This window comes from Notechis scutatus, chromosome Z (genome assembly GCF_049901735.1).
Source record: "Notechis scutatus isolate UNSWTSFEM ecotype Mainland chromosome Z, rNotScu1.2, whole genome shotgun sequence".
Taxonomy (NCBI): domain Eukaryota; kingdom Metazoa; phylum Chordata; class Lepidosauria; order Squamata; family Elapidae; genus Notechis; species Notechis scutatus.
The window spans coordinates 48,111,918-48,128,187 of record NC_142025.1 but is presented as its reverse complement, the minus strand read 5'-3'; the positions used below and the strand labels follow the sequence as shown (position 1 = coordinate 48,128,187).

Here is a 16,270-nt window from a genome sequence, read left to right as displayed (position 1 = left end):
CAAAAAACGGAATAAATCATAGTCATATGACTGCAGAACAAAGCAAGTGTCTATAAGTGTTGGCTCATTGCCAAATGCTGAAAATGTGATCATATAACTATGGGAGGGAGGAATCATCAAAACTCATAACTATGAATACTTACTAAGTGACTATAGACATATTTATAAGCAACATCATCTTTCTTCCTTTAATGGTAAAACCAAGACCAGCAAGATTTTGAAAGATATAGGCACTTTCTTTTTTTCATTAGTCCCTCTCTCCTGGGTGCTTCCAGAAGTAGGATGGCAGTGATAAACTGGCTGTATAAAGATCATCAATACAAAATTACTAAGAAGTCAATTATATCACAAAAAGCAGACAGTAAGTTTGTACACAGTTAAATCATAAAAAGATTAACTTTATTACTGCTTATATTTTTTCCCAAAAGAAAGTGGTGAATTCGATTTTATTACTACTATTTCATTACGACTGAATTACATTCTAAATTACGTTAAATATTCCTATTTCATTTCATGATTGATGATTCTATGTTGATCATTTCTATTACTTTTTATTTAATTAACTCTTTCTTGATTAATGGATTTTTGGAGGGATTTTTATTCTTCTAGTGCTTCCAAGTCTTTGGCTTCAGAGAAGAGGAGAAGAAAAACTGGAGCGCTGCACGTGATCACTGCAGAAACCTAGGAGGAAATCTGGCTAGTATACCAAACAAAGCTGTTCAAGGTACAATCATTTCTTTAAACCACTGACAATACTGCTACCCTTCAAAAAGACCTCGACTATGTATCAGAATGGTCAAACAAATGGCAACCTCAAATCTCAACAAATAAATGCTCTGTCTTTCATATTGGCAAAAAAAATCAGAAAATAAAATGCAAGCTGAATAGTCAAGACCTTGTTGATGATCCAAACTCTGTCAAGGACCTTGGAGTACTCATCTCTAATGATCTAAGTGCTAGAGCCCACTGTAACTACATAGCCAAAAAGGCATTAAGAGTTGTTAACCTAATCCTACGTAGCTTTTTCTTTGGTAATATCACACTACTAACTACAGCATACAAAACATTTGCAAGACCAATACTTGAATACAGCTCATCAGTCTGGAACCCGCATTACGTATCTATATTAATACAGTTGAGAAAGTCCAGAAATATTTCACAAGAAGAGTTCTCCACTCCTCTACTCATTGCAGAATACCTTAGACTACCAGACTTGAAATTCTAGACCTAGAAAACCTAGAACTACGCCGCCTTCAGTCTGATCTAAGTTTAGTACATAAAATTATATATTGCAATGTCCTACCTGTCAATGAATACTTCAGCTTCAACCATAACAATACAAGAGCACACAATAGATACGAACTCAAGGTAAACCGCACCAAACTTGATTGCAGGAAATACGACTTCAGCAATAGAGTAGTCAATGTCTGGAATACTCTACCTGACTCTGTGGTTTCTTCCCCAAACCCCCAAAACTTTAACCTTAGACTGTCTACTATTGATCTCACCCCTTTCCTAAGAGGTCTGTAGTTATCTGAAAAGTAAAAACTGAAAATTATATAAAACATATGGATTATATGATGCAGTGAGCTCATTCGTTGGTTCAGGGTTCAGTATCAGTACATTTTGATAGCCAGTTTTATAGTTCAACCTTGCCTTAGGTAGGAAAAGCTGTTGACCAGTATCTGTTGAGCCTGGGTGGGGCAAAACAGATTTCAGTTCAATCCTGATATGACTAAGTAGTTATGACTGTTTAGCTATTTGGTCCCACTTGGTCAAAGACATTTTTGAATAGGTTGCCAGTCCGCTTCCAGGTGTGGTTTAAGTGCTTGGTGATCTATAAAGCCCATCATGGCATTATGCTTGGCTATCTGTGGAATTGCCTGAATCCAATGGTTTCTATTTGCAAGTACATTCTGTTGGGAGGATTCAGTCCAGGTTCCTACTATTAAATGTTGTCATCCAGTAGGATTGAAGAAGTTTTCTCTCTGTATTGCAGCCCCTCCCTCTCCCTACCTGCTCTGGAGCAGCAGCGTGCCAGAGCTACTGACAACACTCAGGTCAGAGCCCTTCAGACTTAGTTCTGATCCCAAGCCTTGGGTTAATGAATTCGTGGGGCAGGTGTTATGTTTCATATTATTGATGTTGTTCGTTGTTTTGGGTGGATATGTCTGTGCTATTTCATGTGCTGTGCTGTGCTGTTTTTATTTTTGGGGTGGATTTGCCAAGCCATCCAGAGTCTGCTGGAGTGGGCAACCATAACATGAGTAACATAGCTAACGTGCCAAGTGTATTAAAAATTGGGCATCTGATGGCAACAGCAATTGCAATAAAGTTAGTAACTCTTCTAAAGATATCCAGTGACCTGCCAACTAATCAGAAAAAACAAATTACTTATCCCATAGCTAATCAACAAATGAGCAACATTACTCCAAATACTGACAACCAACAGGAACGGGCATGGTTTTTTGCTATTAAAATATCAGGAACATAAGATAGAAGCTACAATCTGTATAACTCAATTTATGGCAACAGTTTAAATTGTGTGTAATTTCTTCTGCCATCCTCCTTTTATTCTGTTCTGTTCTGTCAATGGTATTGGTACCTTCTAATATCCAAAAGAAAGGAATCTTCCTGCCAGAATATACTTGGCAGGCAGAAACAATTGAATATAGGGGGTTCCTCCGATAGCCAAGCCCTATGCCATGAAAGGCTTTATAGATGATCACCTGGGATGTTCTTAAGATGGGAACATAGAAATGGCTGTCATAAATATTGTATGTGAGCAGAGTTTGGTCTGGTATTTTATTTATTTATTTGATTTGCCAATTGTTTACAAGATAATAAGTATAAGAGTATACATAGTTGTGAATACATGAAATGGGTACATATATGAAAAATAAAAGAATACGAGAAACAATAGGACAGGGACGGTAGGCACGTTGGTGCGCTTATGCACGCCCCCTTCTGAGGTACTTTTTAAAATCTAACATAGCCAAAATGAACTTCTGGAAAGTTGGAACAAAATTTAATTGGTGATGAGCCTGACAATACTTTGTTGTAAAATATATCTGTATTCACCTCCCCTCAGCTTTTCTCACAATGCAGTTGAAAAGTGCTAGTGGTAATACTTGGACTGGATTGACTGACGTGAATTGGAGGGGATATTTCCTCTGGACTGATGGGAGTGGAGTCTATTTTACAAATTGGGCTAAAGGGTCACCTCGATCATACGATGTAAGTCCAATTTGTTGGATTTTTTTCTGTTCTATTTCCCCACAAATGTGGAATTAATCTCCTTGATGTTGAATTCCTACAATGATACAAAATCTTTATGGAAAGGAGTTTCTTTTTATGTGATATGGCTGGCGATATAAATTTAATGAATAAATGCATGTATAAAATGGGTGATATTTCAGATTTTTCTGTCTATTAAATAAGAAAAGTCTGCTGTGCTTTCTCCTCATCAATAGAGGGTGATATAATACTGGGGGAAAAACCAGTCTTACTCCTGTGGCTCTTTTTATGAATGAAAAATATGCTTTGGATAATTTTACTATTGCCAACACTCCTTTAAAGAAAGAAAATGATCCAGTAAAATTAAATTTAAAATAAAAAATCTATAGAAATAAAAATATATAATAAATATGGAGAAGAAAGGACCCTGCCAGGTATAGAATGCCTGATACATAAACCTTGCTACAGCCTTCAAATTCAAAAGAAGTGATTTGATTCTCATGGCTGCTTACCTTCAATGTATGCAATGAGCTGCGCACAGTATTCCAAAGGGCAAAGCTTGGATATGAGCAAATAATTCATTTCCCATTTTGCGGTATGTTTGAAGGCTTCTCTAGTTTATCTCCATGAGTGTGTATGTGTAGATATCACTTTTGATGGGTTTGCCAAAGAAACATACTATCGTGGCTCTGTACATGCACACTGGGGCTTTTGGGAAGAGAGGAATGTCTAAATGGTTCCTTTGCCTAAAGCAGCATGTTCTGCACAATCTGTTATTTTCATGAAGTACCCCGACAATAAAGAGTCATTAAAGACTACTGACTTCCTTTTCCTCCTTCCAGTTCTATACTATTGGCAGTGGCAGCATTTTCCTTTGATGATGGAGGCTCAAATGCTTCTATTGAATATGCTTTGGGATGCTTCTGTGCTAGATTCTATAGCAGGGGTCCCCAACCACCGGTCCGCGGACCGGTCCCGGTCCGTGGAACAAGTCCTACCGGGCAGCTGGTTTTGCAGGCGCCGCCATCTTTTTGATGAAAAAGTGCTTCCGGTGAGCTTTTCCGGGTAGAAAGCTCACCGGAAGCACTTTTTCATCAAAAGATGAGCGGCGCTTAGCTTCGTGAGCTTTTCCGGGTAGAAAGTCATTTCTACCCGGAAAGCTCACCAGCGCGCGCCGCCATCTTTTGATGAAAAAGTGCTTCCGGTGAGGTCACCGGAAGCACTTTTTCATCAAAAAGATGGCGGCGCCCAGCTGATGCCGCACCGGGCCACGGCGCCCAGCTGATGCCGGTACCGGGCCGCGGCATAAAAAGGTTGGGGATCACTGTTCTATAGGACATTATGACAAATGACAGATATTCACATGGGGATCATCTTATATAGTTATCAGGAACAAAAACACACATATTTTTTCTCTTTTGAGATTATAAAGGAGGGGTTCCAGAAAGATTATTCCAATCATGATACCAGTGACTGTATTTTGCTTTCTTGCTGTGCATAAATATTGTAGGGTGATTGCGTTTTTATGGTGACAAAACCTGAAAGACTTGCAGGATATTGGAGAGTTGGAGTCTGTTCTTTTAAAATGTCCTATATCTGCCAAAAAAATACTGGTAAGTTTTTAGAAGTCTTGGAAATTAATTCAGTTTCAGAGAATAAGGACATGTAGTTTACATCAGGAATTCCCAACCTATGGGCCCCAGGCCACTTGTTGGCTGCGAGGGGTTTGCAACTGCGCCCTGGAAATGGCTGGTGAGCGTGTGCACATGTGTTCGCATCCTCACTTATGTGAGCAGCAGGTAAGCATGGATGCATGGGTTCATTTGCATGCTGCATGCATGCTGCTCGCACAAATGGAGCTGCGTACATGTGTGCTTGGTGGCACTTGCACAAACTACTCCCTTCCCCACTCTAGTCCACAAAGCCGGAAACGTTGGAGAACTCTGATGTAGATTATCTTCTACAGATCAGTATCAGAATTTGAAAAAAGTGAATTTGTGAACTATGATTTTGATCATTAGATAGGATAGATTCTAGGAAGAAGATCAACATGAGGCAACTTAGGATAGTCAGAGACGTTAAGCATATAACTACATTGATATATCTAGCTATACTGCTATGAAGAACATTGGAATCTTTCTTTCTTTCTTTCCTAGTATTCTTCAACCTGTTTCTTTTCTTGAATTTTTATTTTTGCTTGATTTCTTTCTTTTTCTTTTTTTTCTTTCCCATTTTATGTTTGTGTTAGACTTTATTATATTTTTAAAAAGTTTTAATAAAAATTATACATATAAAAAGAAAAACCTGGGTGAACAAACATGATTGAGCCAAATAAGATTGCAACAAGCCAGATACGGTAACCAAGATAATACATTGTGAAGGAATGTATAGAAATTGTAAATTTAAATCACATTACCATCAACTTCAGGAAGTATTTAAATAAAGTGAACTAACAAACATAATTATGATACCAACTATTTGTAGCCCAGAATAAAGGCTTTTAGTAGCATTGAATCAGGTATTTGCCCAAAAGGTATTCAAGTCCTGAGTTGGGATAGCTAAAGAGATACATTTATATTATACCTCAAGGTCTCCTTAAAGTGACTCATTTTACCTATTTGTTTAATGTACTCTTGATTTTTTTGTATCAAGTTTGGTCATGGTATGGATCTGAGAGGATATTTTAAGAAAAGATTAAATAAATAAAATAAAATGTTAAGGGTTTTCAGAATTAAAAAATAGCAGAACTATGTGTGATCTTGGCTGATTTTTTTTTAAAGGTCCTGAACCTTACTCTGAACCAACGGATCCAGCATCTCACTATATCAGTTATGGAAATAGCAGCTATTCTATGGTTAGTCCCAAGATGACCTGGGAAGAAGCAAGGAAGAAATGTGAATCTGAAAATTCAAAACTGGCCGCCATTCTAGACCCCTATGTTGAATCATTCATATGGCTGCAAGTGCTCAAATACAAGGAGCCTGTATGGATTGGACTAAGCAGCCAAGAGGTAAGAACAGAATCTATACATTCACAATGAAGCCCTATATTTAAATTTGTATACTTGGAAAAATGATCACATACATAAAGAATTCAAGAACGGGATTTCTAAGAGTAGACAGTGTTATGGGTAGAGGTGGTCCTTGTTTTAGCAGCCGTATTTGGGATGGGCAACTCTATTGTTAAACAAAGAGGCCACTAAGTGAAATTGCAACTCTGCTTATGAACATTTTACAGCTTTCCTTTGTTTTTACTGATCTGCAAATGTTGTAAATGCAAAGATGACAGATAAAGTTTCTTTTTCATCACTGCTGTAAGTGCCCACGGTCACTAAATGAGGCCTCTGACGTGACAAATATGTGACAATTTTCTAAATGGATCTTGAAGACTAAATGCTTTCACAGAATTGATTTATTTCTGTAAAAGATTTATATTGTTCCAATTTTAAGCAGCTCTGGTTGGCTTTTTCTCACAATTAAGGAAGAGGACATGGAGACCAGTTGGCAATGAAAAAGGGGTTCAAATAGTTTCCACTTAACAACGATTCACTCAGTGACCATTTGAAGTGATGATAGGGCTCAATGGTAGTTATGGCTGATTCTCAAATTGCAATGCTCCTGGGATCACACAATCAAAATTAATGGTCTTGGCAGCCTTCCCTCTTTTCAGATGACAGAATGTACTTCAACTTACCCTGCCTCTGTATCTTCCCTACCTTTTTTGCCCTGGACTCCATTACTGCCCATGCCTACCCTGAAATTTCTCACTGCCCCAAACTGACCCTCCCTGTTTTTTCATTCTCCTGCTGATAAGGCACATCTGGTTGAAGCAGCTGCTTGTCTTCTGCAAGGCTATTATGAAGGGGTGGCAGATTAGATGATGGGGCAGTGGTGGAGTAGAAGATAGCAAAAATTGCAGAGAGGGGAGAGAGAATGTATGGGGAGTTGAAGCAGAGGTGAGGCAGGATAGGAATAATGCAAGGTTGTTGCCTAATTATGGTGTACAGTTGTCTCCCAATAACCACAACCAGGACTGCCAGAACTGCTGTTGCTAAGTAATATTGTCAAACCACATTTCACTAAATGAGTGTTTTACTTAGCAATGTAAATTCCTGCCCCAGTTAGAGTTATTAAGTGAAGACTGGCTATAGTGAAATTAAATCAATAATTATTTTCCTTGCACTTCCTGTAATTATTCCCTTATGCATTTTGGTTTCAGAATGATGCTAGGTACAAGTGGGTAAGTAACTTGAGGCTAATGTACACTAACTGGGCTGCTGGAGAACCATTGCATAAGACAGCCTGTGTCTACCTAGACACTGATGGTTATTGGAAAACAGGAAACTGCAGTGAAAAATACTACTCTGTTTGCGAGAGATATTATGGTAAGCAAAATAATAAGTCTATTTTAATAGAGTTTGCATTTTAATTTTAATTCAGTTAGTGCCTAATTACTAAAAGTGGCATATACAGGTAATTCTTCACTTACAGCAGTTCATTTAGTAACCATTCAAAGTTACAACCGCGTTGAATAAAATGAAGTGTTTTTCACACTCATGATCATTACAGCATCCTCATAGTCATGTGATCAAAATTGGGATACTTTGCAACTCACTCATATTTATGATGCTGTAGTGTCCCAGGTCGTGTGTTCACCTTCTGACAAGCCATGTGATTGGGGACGTAACAACTAACTTAACAGTTGCAATGATTTACTTAACATCTGTGGCAAGAAAGATCATAAAATGGGCCACATTAAGTTAACAACTGTCTCACTTAGCAACATAAATATGAGGCTCAATTCTCGTAAATTGAGGACTACCTATATCAACAAAATCATAAGCTAAACTTTTAAAAACAGGAGGGCTCTAAAGTGTTTCACATAGAAAATAATGAATTTATGTTATGTCTTACTGTATTATTTTATTATAGTTATTATTTATACTGCTTATTATTAATACTTTCCTTAGTGGCTAGTTGCTTACATATGCATTTTCTTTAATAAAGAAAACCTTTTTGTTTCATAACAGGTGTAATGCCAACTGAGATTCCACAATTGCCAGGAAAATGCCAAACCTCCAAAAACAGCCAAATATCTTGGATTCCTTTTAGAGGTCATTGCTATAAAATTTTCCTTTTAATGGAAACTTGGCCAGCAGCATCTATGGTGTGTTCTCATATAGGTTAGTATACTTTTGAAGTACTTAATGATAACAGTAATTTTCTATGCTTAGGGAAATCTTGCCAGGTTCTACATTTACAGTGATTTTGAATAAATACATCTGTGCCAAATTCAGCCAGCAAACCCAACTTTTATTGTATTATATTCTGCACTATAAAGCTATTGAAAGAACAGCTGTTGAGAATGTAGGAAAATGCTATATAGAATGTGCATACTGTGTTTCCCTGAAAATAAGTTCTACCCCAAAAATAAGCTCTAGTGAAAGGGGCTGGGCATGGCCAACACAGGAGGTGGTGAGCATGTGTGGGCTGATGGTGTCCGGCAGCAATCTTAGCCCACATAGTGCAGGTGAGTTGATTACCTGCCCAAGCAGTAGGTGAAGGAAGAGGCATGAAATCCAGATGCATAGTGTGGGCTGCAAGAAAGCCAAAAGTAGGTGGGCTGGCATGGTAGGTGGCTGTGGGAGGCTCATCTTTGTGTGGTGGCACCAGCAGCAGATGGAGGCAGAGGCATGGGGAGAAGGCAGGCAACCCGGACATGTTGTATGGGCTGCAGGAAAGCTGAGAGTCAGTGGGTCGACATGGGCAGCTGGCTGGGGCAGGCTCATCTTTGTGTCTCTTGGTTTGTGGCCCACATGATGGGTCAGGATCACCTTCTATTCTGCACCTCTGTCTCTGTCTGCTGCCGCTGCTGCTGCATGAAGACAAGCCTCCAGTAGCCTCTCGCCTACTCCAGCCCAACAACTGTCAGCTTTCTCATGGCCCACATGGTGCATCTGGATCACCTGCCTTTCCCCCTGCATCTGCCTCCATCTACTGCTTGGACAGGGAATCAACTCAGAGTGTGCTGTCCAAGGCACTGGTGAGCTGTAGCTGCTGATGGATGCTGTCGGTCCCCATGCACTTGCTGCCTCTTGTGCACATACCAGGAGGTAAGGTGCTAAGGGGGGCTGAGCACCCTGAAATCGTATTTTCCCCAAAATAAGACTAGTGCTTATTTTAGAGCCGCCCCCAAAATATAAGATTGGGTCTTATTTGTAGGGAAACATGGGTAATATAAAGATAAATAAATACTTTTGTATTTTTCATGTCCTCTGAAAATAATCACTAAAAGAAAAGTTTCAACTGAGTAAAACCATTTGGTGGGATGAAAAACAACATAGTTCACCATGCAATAACTTTCTTTTGATTTAATGATACACAGCTAGAAAATTACTTATTATATATGAACATATAGCCACCTAGCACCTGGGTCAATTAAGGCTTGGTATGGTTGCTTAAGGCCCTTCTGAAGTCTTTTCAAAAAGTCTGGACATACCTGGAAGACATTTGCACATGACAGCTCAGAAAGCAAAGTGGCAGTGGCTTTATCTTACTAGCTATCCTGGTAGAATTATCTTCTGGACATGGTTCAAAAGTACTCAGCTGAACTCAAAAGAACCTTAATGTAACTATTTTGTTGGTTTTGGGGTAGGGATAGAATCTGTTAATGAATTTTGATCTCTCTCATGTTTTGTAGGTGGTACCTTGACTTCAATCGAAGACTCAATTGAATTACAATTTTTACAGAAAGAAATGGAAAGTGTTGATATTAATGAGTTTTGGATAGGCTTATACAAAAATATAGATGGTAATTATTTAAATAAAATTTATCTATATAAATAATAATAATCCTCAGTTAAATTCTGCCTTGATGTGGTTGTGGGGCTTGTATTCTGGGGAATGTGAGAGTTATGCCAGAAGTTCAACAATATTAGATTAGGTCTCGTCAGACAAAGAGTGTTTCTCCTATAAACAATATGATGAAATGTAACTTACAGAAACTGATGTGCTAGTGAATATATAAATAAAGTGAAGAAAATCTTAAAGTCCAAACTTAAATACATCAAGTCTACTAATACCTGGATAATTACAATCATATACCCAGCTGGAATAATGAACTGGACTCAAGCTGAACTAGAAGCCCTATCAACACAGTAATGTTGACAGACTCTGCTTAGCAAGGAAAATAATTTATCAAGGATTGTTTTGAGGGAGATGGGCTATTTAGAAATATAAGATATAAATAAATACATAAATAGATGAGTTTTGAATTTTTCAAGTCCATCAGACTGTTGAAGAAAAAAAATGGCATTGGAAGAATATTTGAAGGATAATGAAGCTAATATACCATGAAGGCTTACCAAATACTGGAGAGACCAAACTGGCTTACAAGAAAGATCAAATGAAAAATAAGACACCTGTCAAAGCAAAATGTTAATTGGCCAATACATAAAAAAAAAAACAGCAGGGAAAACAGATAACAATAATGGCCAACAGCAGAAAAATTGAAGAAAGAGATAGAGAAAGAAATTGCACAAGGACAAATTCATTCTAAGCTAGAATTGAGAATGCATCAACAGATAGCAAATGTTGCATCTGTGAAGAAGCTGAAGAAATTGTGGACCAAACAGTTAAGCTATCCCACATATTTTCTACAAATAATAGCATGACAAAATAACAATAAAGGTGATTGAAAGATCTGCAAGAAATATTATTTGCTTACAAGAAAGAATTGGTGGGACCACAAAATAAATAAAGTAATAAACAATTAAGAAGCTAAAATGTTCTTGGCTTTAGAATAAGTGAAAGTTGAACAGAAGAGAGGAGGGGAGGCAAGGCGAGGGGAGGGAAAGGGAGGAGGACAGGAGGAGAAGACAGGAGAAAATCATAAACCTCAAAGATTTGCAAATTGAATTGGAACAACAATGCAAATGATGGTTGTTAGTATTTTTGTTTGTTCTGGGGTCATGGTTGTTCTGGTAATTTTAAGATTATCTATGCTGTGCTAATTTTGTTGTAATTTTGAGGTTATCTATGGGATGCAGTGGCTCAGTGGATAAGACACTGAGCTTGTCGATCAGAAAGGTCAGCACTTTGGCGATTCAAATCCCTAGCACCATGTAACGGAATGAATTCCCGTTACTTGTCCCAGCTTCTGCCAACCTAGCAGTTTGAAAGCATGTAAAAATGCAAGTAGAAAAATAGGAACTACTTTGGTGGGAATGTAACAGCGTTCTGTATGCTTTCGGTATTTAGTCATGCTGGGCACATGACCACGGAGATGTCTTCAGACAATGCTGGGTCTCTGGTTTTAACAGACATGAGCACCGCCCCCTAGAGCCAGAAACGACTAGCACATATGCATGAAGGAAACCTTTACCTTTACCTTATGCTATGCTAGTATTTGTTCAGTCTGAGTTGAGCAACCCATGATCATTTATTTGAGCTATTTTTCATCCAGCTGGGCAATTTATTGAGGAGTTTGTATTTGACACTGATGAACAGGTCATGCTGTCATGAATTCATGAAGCAGGAATAGTTGTTCCTTGGTGAAGATTTATTTATTTATTTATTTGATTTGCCAATTGTTTACAAGATAATAAGTATAAGTGTATACATAGTTGTGAATACATGAAATGGGTACATATAAGAAAAATAAAAGAGAAGAAGAAGAGAAACAATAGGACAGGGACGGTAGGCACGTTGGTGCGCTTATGCACGCCCCCTACAGACCTCTTAGGAAAGGGTTGAGGTCAATAGTAGACAGTCTAAGGTTAAAGTTTTTGGGGTTTGGGAAGAAACTACAGAGTCGGGTAGAGTATTCCAGACATTGACCACTCTATTGCTGAAGTCGGGTGGTCAATGTCTGGAATACTCTACCCAACTCTGTAGTTTCTTCCCCAAACCCCAAAAACTTTAACCTTAGACTGTCTACTATTGACCTCACCCCTTACATGCAAATCTCTCCCATTTGTGTACTTTCTAAAACATTTAATTCCTATACAATACGTGGTTCTGAGAGAAGACAATGTCTGTAGCTCCAAACCTGAGGAGTCCATGGTGCTCTCTGAACTTCATTGTTTGCTTGCAGATGTTAGATATCATTATTAGAGTGAGTGTTAATATACTTCCATAGCATTTGCCTTTTCATCACAGGCAGTTATTTTCCTTTTTAAATGCTATAAATTTGTTTTATCTATAGGAGAATGGATATGGCAAGATAAAAGTGAAGTTGCTTTTGTCAACTGGAATGAACAGCAGTTAAGAATTTCTCTGCAGCTTGATTTTAAAGAGGGCATCGAGATCTTTTTTGACAAGTGTGCTTACATGAATACTAATTCTGGACAATGGTTCATGGGGCACTGCGGAGATTTTCGATCAAGAGCATTTATTTGTAAAAGAAACAAAAGTAAGCCTTATTATCATTATCATAATGTTAGATTGAAAATAGTATTTGAATATTGAATATACATTAAATTATACAGTTTCCTAAAATACTCTAATTCCTCTGATTTCTGCCTAGATGCATGCTCCTTGGAATTATTCTTACCATGTTATTATCTGGTCATTTTAAAAATATATCCAAGAATATTTGAAGTTTTCCTCTATTTCTAATTTCTTGTTGAGCAGATTTTTCTACTTATATATGTTAAGAATCCACAGTGTGACTTATGTTTAATGTACTTTGTTGTTCATATGACAGTCTTTCTAAATAATTAATTATAATTTATCTTTTTTCATCTCTTTCTTTCTCTCTTTCCTTCCTTCCTTCATCCCTCTCTCCCTGTCTTGTCTTGTTTTATCTTGCCATCTTTCTCCTTAAATTTTTTTCTGTTTCAAGTAATACATTATCTGAAATAAAAAAAAATAGGAGCAAAAGTAGAACCAATTGCAAAATATATTAATTTTTGCTACCAATAATTGAATGACATATTAATATTGATAATTAATTATATTGTTAGCATTTGATAAATGTTCAATAAACAAAGTTTACTTTTCATCATTTGCTTCCCTTAATTATTATTTCAACTTTTTTATGGCATCAATGAACTAATCTTTTATTGCCAAGACATGGAACTGAATAAACTGAATATCAAAAGACAAGAATAATGCTGTACAATTTTTATTTCATAAAGAAGGAACTTTGGATTGCTTTATTCTCAAATGTTGCATTTCTACCTGGCTATTCTACCCATAGACTAAAATAATACTAGTTTTTGTGTTTTAAATTATTCCTGATACTTTAAATACAAGCAAGAAAATTTAATTAAGGAAATGAGTTGAATTCAGAGTCATACCAAACAATATCAATTTTTAATGGAAACAAATATCTGTGAACAATTTTTTCAGACATGGTCCTGAAATGTATAATTCTTTCTTTTGAACTCATAAAGGTTTACTATAAAAATCTGTTATTTCAGAAAAATTGATTTTTTAAAATTACTTTGCATATCCTTCTTCATTGCTATCTTAGTAGTATACAGTAAATCATGAACAGTAATTACACACTGAAAACATTTTGATTATTTTCTAGTTACTGAAGAATCAACTATAAAGCCTACAAAAATATCAGGTAAGAAAGTAATTTTAAATATTATTTTTAAAGTTAGTAATACGTTTTCCATATCTGTGAGATGAATATAGGTCAAATATAGAGCAACCTATGTTTGTAGATTAAAAGATTTAGATGACAATAGAGTATATTCAGAGTTGTTATGAAAACTTACTATATGTCCAGTAAGTTGTTAAGTTACAGTAGTTAAGTTTTGTTTTACATATTTTTTCCTATTTTAATGAAATGGAAGCCATTAAAATCCTTGTGGTGGCTGCCATTTGCCATTTTATTAACTTTTTTTTTCTTAGAATGTACTGGAAATATTGTAGGCAATCTTGAGATTTTAGCAGCTGCTATCCAAATATCACAGTTGTCAATCATAAACCAGCATATTTTATAGATACAGAATCAAATCACTATACTTTTATACATTTGGGAAAAATAGATAAAAAGAGAGGTCTGTAACATGTTTTGTTGCAGAACAGAAAGGAAAAAAGATTTTTTTAAAAAAAATAAGCCAGCCAAAAGTAATATAAAATCTAATTGAATCTCTAAGAATTTTTGTTCCCCACAATGTCAGTCCAAAATTGTATTCCTAATTTACCCTGCCATAGGTGAGATCACATGGGCTATCTTTTTATATTTATGAAACCAAGACTTGAAAATCCTCCTTCTTCAGTTAGTGTGATTGTATAATTGTGATTACTTTCAGTTCCCAAATCAATAATTAGCACTAAGTGATAGCCATAGCAATTTATACTTATATTTGCTGTGGAAGAATTCACACCTCTGTCAATTCAGCCCTTATCTTCCATAGGCAACACGTATCAATTTCCTTTGAGATCTGTAATGAACAGGAAAATACGGTGCATTACAGTTACTTCCTTTTACTGAGTTACAGTTCACAAATTCCCGGTATTGGTAGTTGACTCTTATTAGCTCTGCCTTTATTAGACTGCTAGACAGGATGTAATCTCTTTTGGCTTCTTTCTTAATTAAAAAAAAGTTAAATCAGAGTTTTATGATAATATAACTATATTCAGTGCATTTCTTCTCTCTGGTATTTTAGTGCAGAAAGGAGAGGAACTTCTATCAACACATGGCACAGCAGTGGTGGTAGTTATCCCAATTATCTTCATAGTCATTGGTGCAGGAATCACAGCCTATATTTTCTATAGAAGAAGAAACAGACCACAAGTCTCTGCTGGATTTGACAATTCTCTGTATAGTGACAATGTGGTTATTCTTCATAAGGATTCACAATCTCTTGTAGACAATCAAGAATTAAATTAACCAATAACTGTATCTTATCCAGGGATAAAATATATTGGATGCAATACATTCAAAAATTGAATTATACTGTTAATAATTTAATATTTTAAAGTATTTGAAAAAAATTAGACCTTATTAACAATATATATTGGTCAAACCCATGATATGAAAAGACTGAATTTATTAGTTACTAAGTAAAAACATATTTTGTATGGTATACTTTCAAATGAAAGATTTCAATTAAAGAAGAATTAGAAGTGGTTCTTTTGCACACTGCATAGAAAGCATGCAAAAATTGTTTCTGTATTCATCTACCATAGTTCATTAAATCAATTGATTCCTTTACTTCCTCCCTTCAAAGCAACTTTATACGGGGTTTCAAAAATTAAACATGTCACCTAAACCAATGTTTGAGATATTAAATCACAAGTTTCTACTATTTAATTAGTGTTTCTCCTGTATGGAACCAAAGCCTCTACATCTTTCATGCATGTTTAAATGATCTTTTCCTTTTCCTTATGTGAGTCTCAACAAATTTCCAAGAATAGCTTGCATCAATGCCCAGATAAAGCCATCTGCTGTCTCATAGCCAGCAATGTCCCCATTTATCCCTGATTTCCCTTCATACACTTCTCAGTGTGCAGCAAGGTGTGATGTCCTTTTCTAGAGACTATTCAAGAGAAGCATCCCCTTCTTTTTGGTTCTAGACCCTGACTATTACCCTTGCTACACCAAATCTCAAACAATTCAGAGTAATATTCCTGTTGTCATTTGGACAAAGCATACGCCAGGGAATTCTGGGTTCATGTTTGCATCCTCTTCAATAAAGCTAAACTTTTAGTGAGTATAGGTTACTGATATTTAAGAAGGAGGAAAAGGACTTTACCTTTCAAAAAGGATTGCACCTGAAAATCCAGACAGAGAAATTGTGTGTCCAGTTGGTATGAATATACCATCATATAGTGGCACAGTGCACAAGAAGATGGAGGGACTTACTAGAGCAACCCGTGACCTTCTCCCCTGGCTTCTTCATTGATTGCTTGTGGGGAGGTCACAAATGGCAGTCATGGGAGGGTTGTATTCTGCAATTATTGTTAATTGTAAATTGATTCCTAAATGTCCAAATAGCAATCTAATGAGCGTAGAGTGCTACAATGATCAGAACTTAGAAGATCAATGAGTAAGTACAACACATTCAGCATTA

General features: G+C 36.5%; 1 protein-coding gene across 1 annotated transcript in view; it reads left to right on the top strand.

Moving 5' to 3' along the window:
• The window catches only part of LOC113424622 (macrophage mannose receptor 1-like), a 69,759-nt gene extending 54,286 nt beyond the window's left edge, over positions 1-15,473 (top strand). Inside the window, exons 21-30 of the mRNA XM_026686400.2 lie at positions 610-724; positions 3,092-3,237; positions 4,748-4,850; positions 6,018-6,247; positions 7,456-7,621; positions 8,267-8,419; positions 9,937-10,047; positions 12,442-12,648; positions 13,774-13,812; positions 14,864-15,473. Of these exons, the coding sequence (XP_026542185.1) occupies positions 610-724; positions 3,092-3,237; positions 4,748-4,850; positions 6,018-6,247; positions 7,456-7,621; positions 8,267-8,419; positions 9,937-10,047; positions 12,442-12,648; positions 13,774-13,812; positions 14,864-15,087 (1,494 nt within the window). The 3' untranslated portion in view covers positions 15,088-15,473. The remainder of the gene's footprint in view (positions 1-609; positions 725-3,091; positions 3,238-4,747; positions 4,851-6,017; positions 6,248-7,455; positions 7,622-8,266; positions 8,420-9,936; positions 10,048-12,441; positions 12,649-13,773; positions 13,813-14,863) is intronic.
• The last annotated feature ends 797 nt before the right edge of the window (positions 15,474-16,270 follow it).